Source organism: Stegastes partitus, unplaced genomic scaffold (genome assembly GCF_000690725.1).
Source record: "Stegastes partitus isolate 25-593 unplaced genomic scaffold, Stegastes_partitus-1.0.2 Scaffold365, whole genome shotgun sequence".
Classification (NCBI taxonomy): Eukaryota; Metazoa; Chordata; class Actinopteri; family Pomacentridae; genus Stegastes; species Stegastes partitus.
Window position 1 is genome coordinate 395,685 of NW_007578096.1, and position 17,205 is coordinate 412,889.

General features: G+C 42.6%; 1 protein-coding gene across 1 annotated transcript in view; it reads right to left on the minus strand.

The window, feature by feature from the left end:
• Nucleotides 1–2,562: 2,562 nt before the first annotated feature.
• LOC103359313 (serine protease HTRA1A-like) overlaps nt 2,563–17,205 on the minus strand; it is a 27,656-nt gene continuing 13,013 nt past the window's right edge. The window contains exons 4-9 of the mRNA XM_008284580.1: nt 6,586–6,780; nt 6,469–6,501; nt 6,230–6,344; nt 5,644–5,701; nt 5,465–5,560; nt 2,563–3,251 (exon numbers count right to left, since the gene is read on the minus strand). Of these exons, the coding sequence (XP_008282802.1) occupies nt 3,083–3,251; nt 5,465–5,560; nt 5,644–5,701; nt 6,230–6,344; nt 6,469–6,501; nt 6,586–6,780 (666 nt within the window). The 3' untranslated portion in view covers nt 2,563–3,082. The remainder of the gene's footprint in view (nt 3,252–5,464; nt 5,561–5,643; nt 5,702–6,229; nt 6,345–6,468; nt 6,502–6,585; nt 6,781–17,205) is intronic.

Sequence of the window (17,205 nt, forward strand, 5' to 3'; positions counted from 1 at the left end):
TGGTGTCGTCTGTATTCGACGTTTGTCTTACATTTTTTTGTGTGTTTTTCAGATGACTTTAACAGCAAACGAGCACTGCCCAAATCCAGTATTGTACTTTTATCTAACGATGCATGCACTAGAAATTGTATAACTAATTATTTCTAAATCAATATACGATATATCGCCTTTATTTTGCAGCTCATGTGGTAAAACAAATATCCTGAATGCGTCCTAGAATAAATGGATTGCTCGTGAATATTTACATCAGTGTTCAAGAGGCCAGTTCTCTCATTACAAATCATGCTGCCAACAGTTTATAATGCAAATATTTGTTTAGCAGAAGATAGTTCATATGTTAGTAGTTCAGCTTTTTTTTTTTTTGTTGTTGATTTTTTTTAAAAAATGAAAATGAAATCAGAGCAGTACATGGATATATACTGCTAGACTTAAGTGGTCAAATATCTGCTTTGTTTTTATTTTTTTCTCTAAATTTGAGTGAAATAACCCTTTAAACCCTTGGGAAAATTATGATTTGCACAATGTTACTGTCCTAATTTCCACGTCAAGCACACTGTAAAACAAAAAGACAACACAAAGCATGCCCCTTTATCTCAATAAAACACAATATCCTATGCGAGCAATAGAAATGCAATTCTGCACAGTCAAATTTGATTCTTCTTTTCTAACTGAACTGAATGTTCAAACACCTCCAGCAGACTGTAAACAGAGAGCAGAAAAACCAGCACTGGCACTGGTCTGGGGAGCAGATGGTGTCAAATGAATGACTGGTGCGTTCTAAACAGCCCGGGTCTGCAGGGAAAATGGGTCTCAACTGTATCAACACTGAAATGGCCATCATTCAGACATGACAACACCTCCTTCAAAGCATGGAAGTCCTTTGTGGAAGTGGCTGGCCTCGGCTCAAAAGCAGAGGGATAATAATTTCCCACGGGAGCCATTTGAAATGTGTTTTTAGAATTTTTTAGTGTTTTTTGTCCCTGTGTCATTCACAGAATATGTAATAACTCCTACAGAGTTGGACATTTAATCATGACATGACAGTTGCCCTGATATCAACAGTGAAGCGGCCACATTTTTTAACACATTTGTCAGTTTTTCATACGAGTCGTACATCACAATTAATCAAATTACCGAAGGGACTTTGTCAGTCACTCTGTCATCATTATACAACATTTGGACAACGATAACACCGTGTTCACTCGGTGCAAAACATACAGATTTCTGGCATTTGTATGTATTTGGGTTGGGAGAGAGACTGTCAATCCACATCAAGGCCCAGAGGTGGTGAGGTAATACGGCCGTGCCCTGTTTGACTGATGGTTCCTAGCACAGGTCTTGGCAGTTTGGCAGCCATGACTTCATCAACAGGCAAACTTTGCAGCTGAGAACAATGCTCCATATGTACACTGTAATCTCCGAATGTTTTGCAGGCTTGGAATAAGTGAGTCAGAAATCTATGGTGTTGCCAAGTGAAATAAAAAACATAGAATTTGAATGTGACATTGGACCCAAATATTTGCAACATAGTTTGGTGCTTAAATTAAGATGATAGACTGCAACACTTAGAGCGAGCCATGAGATGGCAGCAGCACTTACTGCCGCGCTTCTCTAATGGTGATGGTTTCTGGCCTCGCATTTGGCCGTTGATTGCAAATATATACATAAATCTATCAACTGGGGGCCTGTGTGTGATGATATGTAACAAAAAACAAGTCAAAATATTAAATGTCCAGTAGATCTTCGCAGGATTGTGCTTAACATCATGGGAAAACACTTTTCTGTAATAGAGCTTCCATGTGGTGAATGCGGATGGAAAAATGGGAGACGGATAAACATCCAGTGGTTATTAAAGAAATGGTCTGCAATTCAAATATAAAAAATGGGGAAGCCAACCACCGAATGACCAAATATGCTCCTCTGTCTTTTCAATGTGCTTGTGAAGCTCGATTTCATTTCGCAACACACAGCGCAGACCGTACATTTGGCTTGTGGTGGGTTACAGTAAAGAAAAACAAAAGTTTCAGCAAAGTTTCATCACTGCAAATTTCACATGTAGTGAAAGAGGTTCTTGGTCAAAGACCTCTTTTTTGTGTATCTTGAAGCTGTTTTTGAAACTGTGGTGGTTTTCTGTCGTTCTCATGAGGTCTACTTCAACATCTTCATCCAAAATTCATGTGGTAAACAAAAATCTCTACCAAAACATTAAGTGTATGCGAACCCTACATCTGTGGCCGCTGCATGGTGGGTCGGATCTCTGGTTGGCTCACACTCCTGTCTCTGAGGTCAGCCTGCCGAGCCCCTGGCCCAACAATCACACGAGACCACTATCAAGTCCATATGAAGTCAATAAAATCAAATTTAAACCAGATCCCGATTGACTTTACATCTCCTCGCTGTGTGCGTACGTGCACGAGCAAAGGTTACGTGAACTCTGCACACACACAAAGAAAACACTGAAGCATCAGCCTGAGTGCACTTCTTTCCAAAATATGTGTGTTTGTTTATATGCGTGTAAAATTGAGTGCAAAGAGATGGAAAGAAAATGAGAACGCCAGCATGCTGAGTGACAAATGAAGGTAAACCCTTTATTTTCTTTTCAGTTTACATCACATAATCAACAAAAACAATCTACAGTACTTTTAAAAGGAGTTTAGGAACAACAATTATACAAATCAGATTTGCTCAGTGAGTCTCTAAATTGCATAAAATTGCAGTGGAAGGGCCTGACTGAGCAAAAGTCCATGTTAAAAAAAAAATAGACATAAGACGAGAAAGCGGATGAAAACACTACGCCAACTTTTTTACGTTTGTGACCGAACAGTAGTAGCATTGATCAAAGCATTACAGACTAAAAGTGAAGACACACACGGAAAACAAAGTACAGCGCCGCTTTTGGAGCATCTGTACAGTCGTTCCTTTCAAGGCAAAGCCAGAATTTTCCTGGATGTGTGGTGCCACTGGCCTTTTGGGCCACAGGGAAGAGGGTGTGTCAGTAGGAACCCCCCTCCCCTCTGATATAAGGTCCACTGGTGATAAGTAAAAACCTAGCTCCAGCTCCTGTGGGGTGATTTATGGAGGGTCAAGGGTCAATCTCCATGGGAACAACGGTGAGGATGGCGTCCTCGTTGCCACGGCGGACGACGACTCGCAAGGTGCTGTCTTTCTTGATGGCGGCGCTGACGTCGGTTGCTGTTGAAATCCTCTGGCCGTTGATTGAGATGATGACGTCGTGCTCTTTGAGTCCACCGCTGGAGGACAGAAGAAGAGGAGGTGAGTGACGGAGGCAAGTACACGCTGGTGGATAACGTTTTGTTTGTTTTGTATCTTAGTGATACGATATTCTGCTTCAGTTTTAGTCTCTAAGGAGGTGTATGGAGCAGAACAGTATTTTGACCTGGAGGTTTAAGAAGTCCAGCTGTTGCATTTCACCTCCCATCACGCTCTACCCTCAGGTCCTTTATACTAACTCCTAAATACAAAAATGCTGCAAAAACAACGACAACAAAAGGCTCATGCTGTTCTGTATGGAGTATTTAAGTATGTAAAGTTTAAGTCATGTCTTAAAACATGGATTTCTGATGAAGTTCGTTGCCCATTCCCCTCCTAAACACGGCGCTTTTACCAAAAAAAGAGTCTCTGAAATGTCTTTTTTCAGTTCATCGTTAGTATTTCGAAGATCTAGCTGAGAGTTTTGATGTGTTGTTTCTGCACAGGGTAGCGAGCTCCATCCTTTATCCAGACTATTAAATATACTGCACAAGAAGAGAAGACACTACCATCAAAAATCCAACCCAACTTCACAAAGAAATCAAACAAGAAATCGCCTTCAAGCTCAACTTCAGAAGAAAAGGGAATCTTGGGCTGATCAGTTTCACTTCACGATTTATGAAGCCATCATCTTCAAAGAAAAGAAGAAGAAGATGTGCTACCTTTATCTTATTGTCAACAAATCCAATGGTTAAGATAGAAACCACCAATGAACTCATCCTATGTCCAGTATTATTTCTGTATTTGAAACCTCAAGCATCTTATTCTTCCATTGTGGTCAGAAAAACAATTAAAAACACAGCAGTGATCCAAACCATTACACAGACACTGGAGTTTATTTTCAGTCAACAGCAAATTCACTTCGTCACATTACTCCTGTTTGAGTAATGTTTTTGGAAATGATTAGACTTTGTGAATAGGTGGAGGCATCTCAACATTTACATGAGCCTCAGACAGGGTTAGAGGCAGTCCAGCACATTGTTGGTTTTCTTCTTTTGATCAGATGTCTTGCTTTTATGACAATTTCCTCCACTCCCAACATGAAGCATTGCTATAATTTCCTCTTCAGGCTTTAGAATAAAAGCAGCAGGTTTATTTAATGACCTACAGATGTAATATCCACAACATGTTTTAAATCGCACTTTGGTCAGGTTTGTTTACAGCTCCGCGAGCACATAGTGAATCAATGTAACATCTGCAGTAAGAATTTTAATGACCGAGCGATAACGATCCAAGTGATGGCACCGCAAAGGTTTGAGCGCTACGCAAATAAAAACACGCTGGCCCATTGCACACCCATAATGAATAAGAAACAAACCAGTAAAGCCGAAATCACGCACAGACCGAAGCGCTAACTGGCAGCGATATCGAGAGCCGGGTCTTAATCACAGCCACATGTAAACACAGACCACCACACCTTCACTTCACCTTCAGTGTTCCCCTCATTACACTCAGCCGCTCTGACACCTCCAGGTTTCTCTACAGCAGGGTCAAGGTTTCCCAAAGGCCATAAACAAACAGCAGATCAAAAGCGCGAAAGTGCAGCCTAGAAAATAACACCGAATATAAAAGGAACCGCAGAATTGTTATTATGCAAGAAAAAAGGATGATTTGAGCAGTGAGTAAAACTCTGACGAGGCCCTCGCAGGAGAGAGGCCGATCCGACGTGGGCTGGGTGAGCAGGCGCAGGAAAACCACAGCGCAGCTAGTAACCTCCCCGCATGAGGTTTGAAGGAAATAGCTGACCTCAGCGTCTCCCCCACCCCAACTCTGCTGGAGTTGTGGTGGCGGCTGATTGGAGTGGGCTACGATTGTGGGAGGAGGGGAGAAGGGGGATATTTTCGAAAGCCAGGAACTCCAGGCACGCCGGAGCGAGCTGTGAATTTACATCCTCGCAGGCCAGTCGTGTAGGAGGCTGTGTGTGTGTGTGCGACAGTTAGACAAGAGATTAAATTAGGAAAGGAAATGAAATATATTGTCCATTTGCATCGAGAGAGTGCAGCGGCGGCTGCACGCAGAGAGCCTTGTGTGAATCGAGTGCACATGTATAGCGTTAAGCGCCAAACACAATATCCCACAGCGCTGAAGGAGGCAACTTCCATTTGCACTTTACTATGAGCCATAAAGTTACAATCAAGTTAGCGTGCACTGAGCCAAGGCATTTAAAGCCATGTGGGCCTAATGTGTTCCTTACGTTGCAGCTGGTGTCTTCGCGATGACCTCCATAACATAAGCTCCAGAGGTGATGTCAGGGAAGTCACGGTGGCGAGTCTTCAGCTCTTTGGCCAAGCTGAAAGGTGAAAGAAAGGAGAGCGAGTTCTGCAGAGTTCCACTTGTCCAATACAGAGGTTCAATTCTGCAGATGCAACTTACGCTGGAGTGAGAGTCATCATCCTCACACCGATATACTTCTTCTTAGTGTCTGTTCTCCCTGGAGACGCACCATAAACACAGTACAGTCATTCATCCTCTCAACTCTTGTCTGTTTTTTACAGCATGTGCGATAGAAATATGAGTTTAGATCAGATTATCTCATTAATCTCGCACTTCTTGGAGGATAGTGTGCACATCTACATGCTCCGTCTTGTTTTTCAGTCTACTAATCACAAGATGTATCAGTTAAACCCACGCTCTAAAACAGAATGCGAGGTAAAGGGTTGGAAAGCTGTAAAATAGAAAGAACAACCTGATGTGTGCTGGCAGTTTATTTGCAGTGTCAAAGTTCTATTAGGCAATGCTGGGCGCAGATTCATAAAGCTGTAAATGTGCAGAATATATGTCAAGACAGCGCATGAAGATGAAAAAAAAAAAACAAGCCCTGTGCTGAATTATAGCTTCTTTGCTGCACGTCCAAATGGGAACTCGGTCCAAGTCTTTTGCTTCTTACGCTTTTGTCTCGGTGATTGATTGGAGGCAATAAAATGAAAACATTAGAAGCCGTTTCGGCGAGAGCTCATACCTCTGGACTGCCTGTCGTATGACTCGGCCAGGAACTGTCGAATCTTGTCTGAGGGGATTGCGAAGGAGATGCCGGCCGTCACTTTCAGGGTGTTGATCCCGATCACTTCTCCGTCCTGAAACAACACACCTCAGCTTAGTGGCTGGTAACAACCTGTGAATCATCATCTGCATGTTAAGATGTCATGAGAACATAAAAACGGGTTTGTCTGCCATCAGGATTAAAAAAAAGGGGCTCACCAGATTTACCAGAGGTCCTCCGGAGTTGCCATACTGTAAACCAGAAAGATAGATCACTTATTACTTGTGTGTTTTAGAAAGTTTCTGCATAATGGTAGTGAATCTTCATCCATTTACATTGATGATGGCGTCAGTCTGGATGTAGTCCATGTCGGAGTTGCGGAGGCCGAGCTCTCTGCCCCCTCGCTGGGTGGTGCTGACGATCCCTGTAGTGACCGTGTTCTGGAGGGAAAACGGGCTGCCGATAGCCACGACAAACTCCCCTGGTCTCAGGTCTGACGATCGGCCCAGCAACAGGACCGGCAGCTTGGTCTGCGAATGGGACACACAGAAGGACGACGTGTTCAAGCTACGAAGATCTTACATAAAAAGAATGTTGTTTATTTTTGCAAGAAGTGCGGCTTTAAGGATGCCAATCGTGGTTGGTCCACCATGGTTAGAACACTGGAACACACATTCAGGACACCATCGTACTCCTCTGGGTGATCCCCTCGCTTTTCTTTCTTTTAGTTTATGACCAAATATGCTGCAAAACTAATGACATTGCCATCACTTTGTGTTTCCCCAACGCTAACATGGTAAATTAAAACGGTAAATGCGGTAAAGCTGTTAAACGTCAGCAGCTTTCACATTCAATTTAATTCAAGCTGGTAGTTTGGCTGTAGGCTCTTAGTCTCATTTACGTTTCCTAAAATATATTTTTTCCAGCTATTTTTATAATTTGACATGTTTCGCAGAAGAAACCTGCAAAAGGCAGAACAACCAATAATTACTCCACCTAAGAGAAAGTGAATCGAGGACAATTGAATGTTTGACGTCTGAATGGAGTTTTATTACATCCCAATATTCCAAGGAATGTGTCATTAGGCGAGAGGGTGTTATTATGGTATGGCAAGGTAAATGTGATTAAGTCTTGAGGAACATTGGCACATGTAAGGCTGGTCTCAAAGGCTTTCAGAATAGCTTCTATGACGCCGTGCGTTTATCGGAAATCCCCACAATCACAACACTCCCAATGGTGCAGCTGGTGCACGTAGAATAACAAGGACATGTCAAAGTGTTGCACTAAAACTACTGTGAGTATTATATGTCAATTCAAAACAAGCATTTCGAAATTAAATCATATTCCGTCTACTAGTGCAATGTGGTTTGAATAAAACGGGACACAGATGTGGAAATAAGTGACCACATTTGGCTATATATGTTTCGTGACACAGTTCATTAGTTTTATTTAACATTCATATAGTATTAATGTGTAATTTGGTGACTGACTATAAAAAAAAAGCTATACTGTTATAAAGAGACTGTATTTTTTTCAACTTTTCTCGACAGCGGAGCTCTAAAAGAAAATCGCAAGTTCAAGTGTTGCTTCAGTTACAACCGCTCTGCTCAGCTTTACGGGCTTCTCGTGATCATGTGTTTTATGAGTGGACAGTAGGAAAATAATTACAGCTAAACCGCAGGTCTTTTAAACGCAGCCCACTCGAACTCGATGCTGCATGGCAGGGCTCCCACACAAAAACAATTACTCCCTCACGGCCGCAGGGAGAAGTGACGTTTACGCCAAACAACTGAAAATGCTAATAATCCAGATCAAACGCGCGTTTGTTGGACTGAAAGCGCAGCCCAGCTGACAAATCATTCCTAATGGCGAATGTGAGCCAACAGACCACAGATGCTGGAAAACCGACTGACTGATACGCAGCGAATAATGACTACCTTAAGCTCTGGTTGGGAATGTTACACTGGGCAGTGGAAACCAGGCTACAGACAGACAGAAAGGATATATTTATCCATCCGCAGTGACAGTTTCCTTCTCTGAATGAAATCATCTCTGCTGAGCAACCCACAGTCAAAGCTCACAAACCGCCACATCACGCTGAGTCTGTGCACAGGCTGTACCCGACGACCAGACGGCACACGAGCGTGATCTTTGAACAAAAAAAAAGAAGGACCTGTCCCAAGTGTTCCTCCTGTGTATCCATTTTGTTTACTCAGGGTTATAAATAGGAGCCAGAGGAGGCTGCAAGGTAACTGAGACAGCAACAGGAGTTGGCACACGTAGACAAAAGGATCTATGTGAAATATGTGGTCCAATCACAAAGTATATCATAAATCACGACTCCTCGCTGCCTACGCTGCACATTTATGGCTGTTGGCAGATGCAGTCACAGTAAACAGACAGCAGACGCCTGATTCTTTAACTACTTTAAACGAAAATTGGATTATTGGGAAACATCTAGGACAAACGTGTGATTCAGTGTCAGTGTGTTAAAGCTCGCTGTAAACGATCTTGACCCCGGAGGTGAAGTTATTAATAGACGACGACAAAGATAGTGACAGCCAGTAACTGAGGATAAGAACCTTTACCTCACATGCAACGCACCGACACAGATACACAAACACAACTCGTGTCTGAGGCCGTGTTCCTGATTCCTGTGGGCTTCTTTTTAACATTGCGGAGATGTTGCAAGCGAAACACGGCAGGCTGAGGAGGTGTATACAGGAAACAAGCATTTGGCAAACACTAATACACACAAACAGACACCTGACACAGGAGCAGCAGTGTGTATAATCACCCCCGCTCGCCTTCCCCCCCCGCCGTCACACTCCGAGTGAGATAAGAGTCTAACCAGATGGAGAGGGGAAGCAGGACACACAGCTGAGCGAGGGGAGAGAGGACGTCAGGTGGATGCGAGTCTCTGCCAAGACATTCGGGACTCGGCTGCTGCCCGTCACCATGATTATGATAACAGTTAGTGATACCGGCGGTGCCATGGCGACAGTTGCTATCAGGTGAAAATGCCAGGTTCGAGGAACACTTACGCGATTGGAAATGCCGTTTGCTGCTCGTAACCCAGCCCTCAAAAATCGCACCGCGTTCAGAAAAACCAACGCGCGCAGCATGCAAAACGCAGGAATCGCCTGCCAAGCAAGCGGCGCCTAGGTGAGAGGGCAGAGCAAACATGAAACATGCACACTCCCCTACATTTTGCAAGACCCCGAGCTTACATATCACTTACTAATTTTTACTAGTCAGCAATCTGGAATGACTCTTGGAAAATCACCTCGCCATGTGAGCCCGCCTTTCCTGACCACCCAAGTGACTCACCCTGCTATTTCAGAAGAAGGTTAACATCCACTGGTGCTTCACCCAAAGACACCATACGGCAGGCACACTTAAAGGAAGGAGGCAAGGTGAAACAAACACCACAAACCACAGGAAGAGTGTCTGAGAATGTGAGATGAATGAGTCAAAAGCGATGTTACGTTGACGCATGCAGCAGCCACTGTTGGCAGAAACTAACTTATGACCCAAAAAATATTTTTGGTTGAAGACTAAAAAGAGCTTGAGAGCGTATCAGAAGAAAAAAAATAAAAAATCATCCCCGCTGTGCTGTTTTTCAAAATAGTCTGATCTGATGTAGTCTGAGGATCGCATCTTGTTTCTGAAAATGAGAGGTTCTTGTTTTGTTAGGCTGGAAACTGCCTCACAATGATGATAGCGGAGATTATTCTCTTTCATGTCTCGGAGTAAACCATGTTTATCACTCGTTCTTGAGAGTTTAGATAAGAGAGAAGTGGAGCATCAGGATGCGGAAGGGAGGAATGAGCAGCTTTGTTTGCCCTGACCAAAGACGTACGGGGCACGTGCTGAGAAAAATTCCTGCCTTTTTTCTTTTTTTTTTCCCGCCTTTTGTCACTGAGCTGAGATTTGATTCCAGACAGATTTTGTGACACCGCGGCGAAGGGGACAGTAAGACGGATAAGCTGGCAGACAAACAGATCGCTTTGAAAACAGCCGCAGAGTCGCTGTAGAGATTTATCATTGTTTAATGTTACAGCCTCGGTCGTTTGGAGCCTCATTTAAAAGCCATTACGCTAACTACTGTTTTATGACTGGACCAGGTGCAAACTTTAACTCCAGTCAAAGCCGGGATGGACCGCGGCTTAATAGTTTGCGAGGTGCACATGAACACACAGAGAGAGGCAGGAGGCCGCCCGGGCACGAAAACTGAAGTCTGTAAATTAAAACCCACACACCTGGCGCTGCTTAGATATACAGCCAGACCACTTTAAAATACACAAATTCAGACAGAGAAGCCTTGGTTGGGCCAGTGCATGACCCCTAAGCTCAACTTAAGCTTGCCTGTTTCTTTTATGACTTCAAAGCAGGGAACAAGTGCTACCATACAAAATTCATAAGTACAATAAGGTGTAGGGTGTTGCTGCTGAGGCCTGAACTTATACCCTGGAGGTTGTGCTAATGCAGATAAAAATGGGGCAGGATTCAGCATGCTCACGCAGCGCATAACATCAAGACGGAGGATCAGAAGATCAGGCCGAGGGGGTTGGAGAGAGGGGATTCTGTCTGGGTGCTCGTATGGCATGTAAGGGACTCATTTATGTGCGCATGAATACCTGTTTGTGCACGTTCGGAAGGTCGAAAAACCCGAACATGTAGGTGAATCCCGTAACTATGATTTGAGGAAACATCACAGAGGCATGTATAAATCATAAAGTCAACACATAAAGAATGTCTCACTTTGTAGGTGTCCAAGTCATTCTGGGTAAAACCATATCCTTGCTGACACCAGTACGGAAACCGCTATGGCTTCCATATGTTGTCGAGAAGGTTTTTTTTTTTTTTTTTGGTCCGTCTAAGAGCAAACACATGCCTGCGAGTTTCGTGCGTTACGTTCCACTCTGTGTAGCTTTGCATGAAAGCTCTCGAGGACTTGAGGGCGTCTCGGTTCTGGCCAGACACCACAAAACTTTGAACTGCACAAATCACAATGATGAGGAGATGAGGTCTAATTGCCAAAGGTCTCATTTGCTTCAGGGAGACTTCCTACACTATATGTGGTTCATTTCTCTTTTACCATAAGCATTAGGTCATACTTTTTATTTATACGGTGCTGCGTTCTGTGTGAGGGCTGGTGACCTCTTCAGGGTTGACCCAACCTCTTGGCCGATGTGTGTCGGGATACGCTTTCAGCACACAAAGTGCTCCAGCCGAATTTACAAATACTTTGGTAATAATCAGAAGAATTTGGCCGTAGCCCAAAACTGTTGAACTTCACTGTTCAATTTAATGAGAGCTCCATGGTTAGGGCTCGGTTAGGTTAAAAAATGGCTTGGTTAGGTTTAGGAGAAGTGCTTCATAAAGGGCGTCTTTGTCGATTCATAAGGTTTTTTTGTTTTTTTTGCAGATGTGGTTCTTTTGGCTTCTTGAGGCCGTGACCTTCAGCACACACTGATGAGATTATGACGAGGGAGAGTCAGCACCTCCAAGTCTGAGGCTATAGTTCTTTGATGGAAACCGTTAGACTGCTCCATCTTGGTTGGAGGCAAGTTGCTGACACAAGCAAAGAAGTTTAAGCGTCTCGAAAAGTTGTTCACGAGTGATGGAAAAATGAAGCGTGAGATGTTCAGACCTTGACCATCGTGTTGAAAAGGGAAGCTGAGCCAGAAGTTGAAACTCTCGATTGACCAGTCAGTCTTTGTTCCAACTCTTACCTATTGTCATGAGCTCCGGGTAGCGATTATGTTAGACTGCGGATACAAGCAGTTGTAGCTGGTTTTCTCTGTAGGGTGGCTGGACTCAGCTGAAGAGATAAGCTGAGGGATCTCAGACATTTGGAGGGAGCTTAGAGTAGGATCGCTCATCATTCAGGGATTGTCTGTCTTTGGATGCTTTCTGAGCACGTCCAACTGGGAGGAGACCCAGAACTCTCTTCTAGGGATTATATATCTCTTCTGACCCAAGAACGCCTTGGGATCCCTTTAGAATAGCTGGAAAATATTGTTGCTGGATGGATGGATGGATGGATGGATGGATGGATGGATGGATGGATGGATGGATGGATGGATGGATGGATGGATGGATGGATATTGGGCTTTACAAAGGTGAAGGGACCTTTGTTGTCATGGTCACCATAATACTTATTTTTGTAACTGAACGCTGTCATAGTTAAAAGAAATGAACAATGACTTCTAGTTTAAAACAGGAAATGTAGTTAGATTTTTCAAAGCCTTTTTTTCTCCATCCATTCAGACGTCCTTCTTACATAAACATTATCAACGCCACCTCATATCCTATCCACTATCCTCCTTTGCTCTCATAAGACAGCGGTCAGAGCCCTCCTTTACTTTAATATAAAGGTGCTGCTTTAGGGCACTTGCTGAAATGATTAATTTTTCTTCGGAGGACAGTTTCCATCTAGTTTGAAATTGATAGATTTTTCACAGGTTGGTCTGCGCCTGCAGACATAATCATGGCAAGAAGTGAAACCTGCGATGGTAATACTAACTCCTATATGTTTTATATGTCTAGGCCAGCTAATATGTGGTCTAGACTATTCTTTATATGGTTGGGGGAGCACGCTGGAATCTCCTAAAGCGAATCAGAGCGACCCAGTTTAGGAACCAGAAGCCTGCATGTATGTGTTACACTTTCCTAAAGCCGACACCCAATTTGTTAGATATATGTGACAATAAATGAGTTAGTAGATAGTAAAAGACACAACACGCTGAATGGTAAGTGTCTTTTCACCTCAAATTACACAACAACATTTCCTTATTAAAGTCTAGTGGTATCTTGAAGTGCAGAAAGGTTTAAATTCATTTGCACATGGTTTGAGAGATCAGCCTGTAATTGTTCAAAGAAAGTGACTGAAATTAAGAAATAAAATGTAAATAATCAAAAGCAACATCTTTATTTGGTGTCACCAGTGTTAAGCCTACAAACTACTACAGTTTTCACAGAGACAATTTCTTCAACAGAGACTAGCTCCACTATTCCATCACACTCTGCTGATGAGGGAGAAAAACAACAAATAAATCGTAGTGTCTGCATGTCTGATGTCACCAACTCAGCTCTCATGATCTAAGGTCAGCAGTTATCACAGACTTGCACGGCCAAAAGATGCATGATAGCCTCGTCTCATTTGGAGCAAAAATAAAAAAATAAGTGGCAATCAGGTTTATCTCAAATACACTTTAATTTATCAACCATCTGACGATTGATGTGGTTGATGTGAAACTTTGCTTTAAAGCCTCATATGCGTCTAAAGTGACGTCATTGACTGGCAAGCCAACAGTTTTGGGCAACGCAGCTGCCTGGAAAACAATTACGCAGCCAAAAAGTAGGCCAAGAGAAACTATATCAGTACATAACTGTGTGTGTTTTCTTTGGCTCTTTTCCCATCCGACTACATCTTTAAGCATGGGAACCATTTTGAGTTGCAGGGGCAAATGATGAAGGAGAAAGGATAGGTCAGGAAGGGAGGAGGATGTGATTCATTTCCCCTCTGCGGGTCTCCGAAGGACGACATGCAGCGTCTTTCCACCGGCAGCGGAGCGTGTCCTCCACGTCCCCGCAGTGAGCCGCCTTCAAACCCACCCATGTGAACGCACACGAGATTTGAATAATTGATTGCAAATTTGGTTTTGTCCGTCAGTAATATGTATCGGGACCATAGATGAAAAGTCTCCTGCGGAAACATTTAGCCAGGTTTGCTGATGGACAGATAAATGCCTGAACACATGGCTGCATGGAGCCACATTCTTCCTCTTTCCTCTCTGCACATAAACACACACACACACACACACACACACACACCAACACACACACACCAACACACAGACATATTCCAATAATAGTCCAGTCCAAACCAGAACCAGGCAAATTTCCCAGAGAGAATGGTTTAGGACTCTTAATACTAGGTGATGGGTAATACAAACAGTGCCATTGTTTCAGTGGGGGACCATATGGGAAACATGAGGCCCGCTCCCCTTCAACACAACACTCGTAAAGCTGATTTTAGCACCAGGGTTAAGTTAATGATTCATTTACTGGAGTTGCATCTAACAGTTTTAGTGGGATTTAAGTCTTTTTTGAGCTATCTCATCTTCACACTGCTTTCTTTCCACTTTAGCGTGGCATCCAGTTTACAGCGATAATGACGGGTAGATTTACCACTCAGCGTTTGCAGTAATGTTTGAAGCAGCGAGTCCTTGATTTCAGGGAGAAGTAGACAAAAGTAGCTTTTCATTTAGTCTGCAAATGTCAAATTGGGGGATAAAATCAAAGCTGTTACTTGCAGATTTTATACGCTGTTGAATTAAGTGGAAAGGAAGGCCATCGTGGGATGAAGGAAAAATGCAAAAGATTTAACATGATATCACGTTAAATCTGAATGTCTGATGCAAAAAAATGTACAGTGTCACTCAATGATGATTCATGGAAAAGGTATAGAAATAAAACAGCAGCCTGGCCCTGCACTATACAACAGTATTATGAGGAAGAATAGTTTCACAGCATTATAGCAATCTGACAAAAACAAAACTTAAAAAAAACACTACATGCATGGTTACGACAGGAAAACGTACGTAGACAGCAATGCAGATTGGATTTCTGATTTGCTCTGAACCCCAAAACCCACCAGCAGATTTAAAAGAGATGTTGTCGTTACAAAATCACCAAAATTACACAATTTATCAGAGTCAAAGTGTAAAAACAGAAAAAATTATTAACTTTATGAGGTCCTTTAACTAATCGTGGTTGGTCTGGAAACTTAACCAAAGCTAGGCTTAAAATAATGATATCTTATCAACTTTTTTTTGTCTGTATGTATAAATAAGTAACTGTTTGCTCTAACCAGATTCTGGAAAAAATAACAATAATAAAATACAAATGTGTGCTCATCAGCCCAAGCAAAAGCCCTCAACTCAACTTCGACAAAAAATCATGCAAAAAAAAAACACTTCAGGGACTTTTGAATTAGGCTGAACTGCATGCTGTGTGAATATGGAGCAGATAGGAGGAAAGTATGGAAACAAATTTAAAATATATAAGTAGTATCTATAATAAGTCACTATTTTGTCCCAGCAATGGTAACACCTGTGGGTACTTGGAAAAATGTTGTACATGTGAATTCCAGGTATTTAAATTTTGAAAAACAAAATCAACAATCAAAAAAAAAAGCCTACTTTTCTTTTTTCTTTTCTTTTTTTTTCTTTTATAATTTATTTCATTTTGACTTTGTTATATGGATCTGTCTCCATAGAGGTGCTGGACTTTATTTTGCAGTGAAAAATGAACCCACAGTAAGTAAAAATGTGACAGGTGCAAAAATATACTTAAACTGCTTGAATCCAAAGGGCTAAGAGAAAAGGCACTGGTGAACCAATCTGGCTAGAGTAGTTAGCTCATATGCTAATTGTTCCTCCTGGAAGAAACGCTGGGCTAATATTACTATGACAGTTAAGCTGGGCATGTTAAAGCTTGTAGTGCATGTCACATCTCATACTTCCTTCAGTTGTTTTTTGGATTTGGAAAAGCTAAAATATGACCCACTGGCCAGCATCCACATTAATATTCTGTACACCTACACCATCATTCACGCAATGCTTCTTTAAATACACTCAGTAATATGCACCAGATCCAATGGAGGTGGTTGTTATAAATAACTGAACAGTGGATGACACTTGACCCACTTCCGAACGGTAATGACTTCTGCAATTAATGCCTTCCAAATGCCTCGTAAAGATTCAATTTCATCATGAAACCAGAGAGATTCTTAGGTGGTGGATGTGTCATATCATTGTCGGCGATACTTCTTGACTTTGGTAGAGCTAACCTTCATACCTGGTGCATACCAAACCAAAGATCAGTGCCATGTTCCAAATGGACCCACGTCAAGGTAACGTACTCAACATTCACATCTATCAAATGTACTGGACTTCGATGTTACAAACCAGAGTGGCATATGTGGACGCACACTGAAGCTGCAGGTGAACGAAGCCAAGCTGCACCTGCATTATCAATAAGCACCCAAAGCCAATGTTAATGACTGTACAGGCCTGAAATGATAAATGACAATACAGTAAACTGAAGACACTCCATGACAGTAGTTACTTCCAAGTCTGCAGGGGTCAATATGAAAAACAAATGTCCTTCCAAGTCAGCAGGCTGAATCCTTCCAGATAGAAGTGAACACATCCAGCATTAGGGCGAGTGGACTTTAAAAACTCACAGTTCCATCTTTATTGTGCTGTTGCCACATCACACAGCGCCCTCATTAGCCTATTAGCTCACGCAGTCCTCCAGACATATGGATCCATTTTCCAGGCCTTGACCACATCGGCCCTTTTCGTTCTCCGTCCCTCACGCTTTCTCTTTTCCCCCCCTCGTACTCTCTCTTCACAGGAACAAGTGAGTACAGCACTTTTTCCCCCCGTCCCTTCCCCTTCTGAAGTTCCAGCTGCTGTAGACAGACTAATGTGTTCCCCAGAGCTGAGGGGTAGACCACAGCCCCAGGAACCGGCTGGGCCCTGCTACCAATAAACTACAGTTTCTCATAGAAAAGAGAAAGAAGAGAGAAGCGAGTCCGGGAAAACTTAACTTTCAACTTTCTCACCCATAAACAATTGTATCATTGTATAATTTTATTGATTATCTTTGGCTGCGGCTGTGCTGACGTGGACAGCTTTTGTTTCACTGAGAGGAGACCACAGCGAGTACAGTGAGGAGAAGAGAGCGAAGGAACGCTTGAGCGATGCAGGGAGAATGGAAGATGAATATATAGAGATATAGTCAGCACCAGATTTGGTCATTTTGCTATAGAATAGTTAAGTTTGTGCTTGTGGGCAGAGATTTTCATAACATCTAAAACTCTAATCTGAAAAAGTGAAAGGAAAAAACTAAAAATTTAAATTTGTGGCATCACTTAA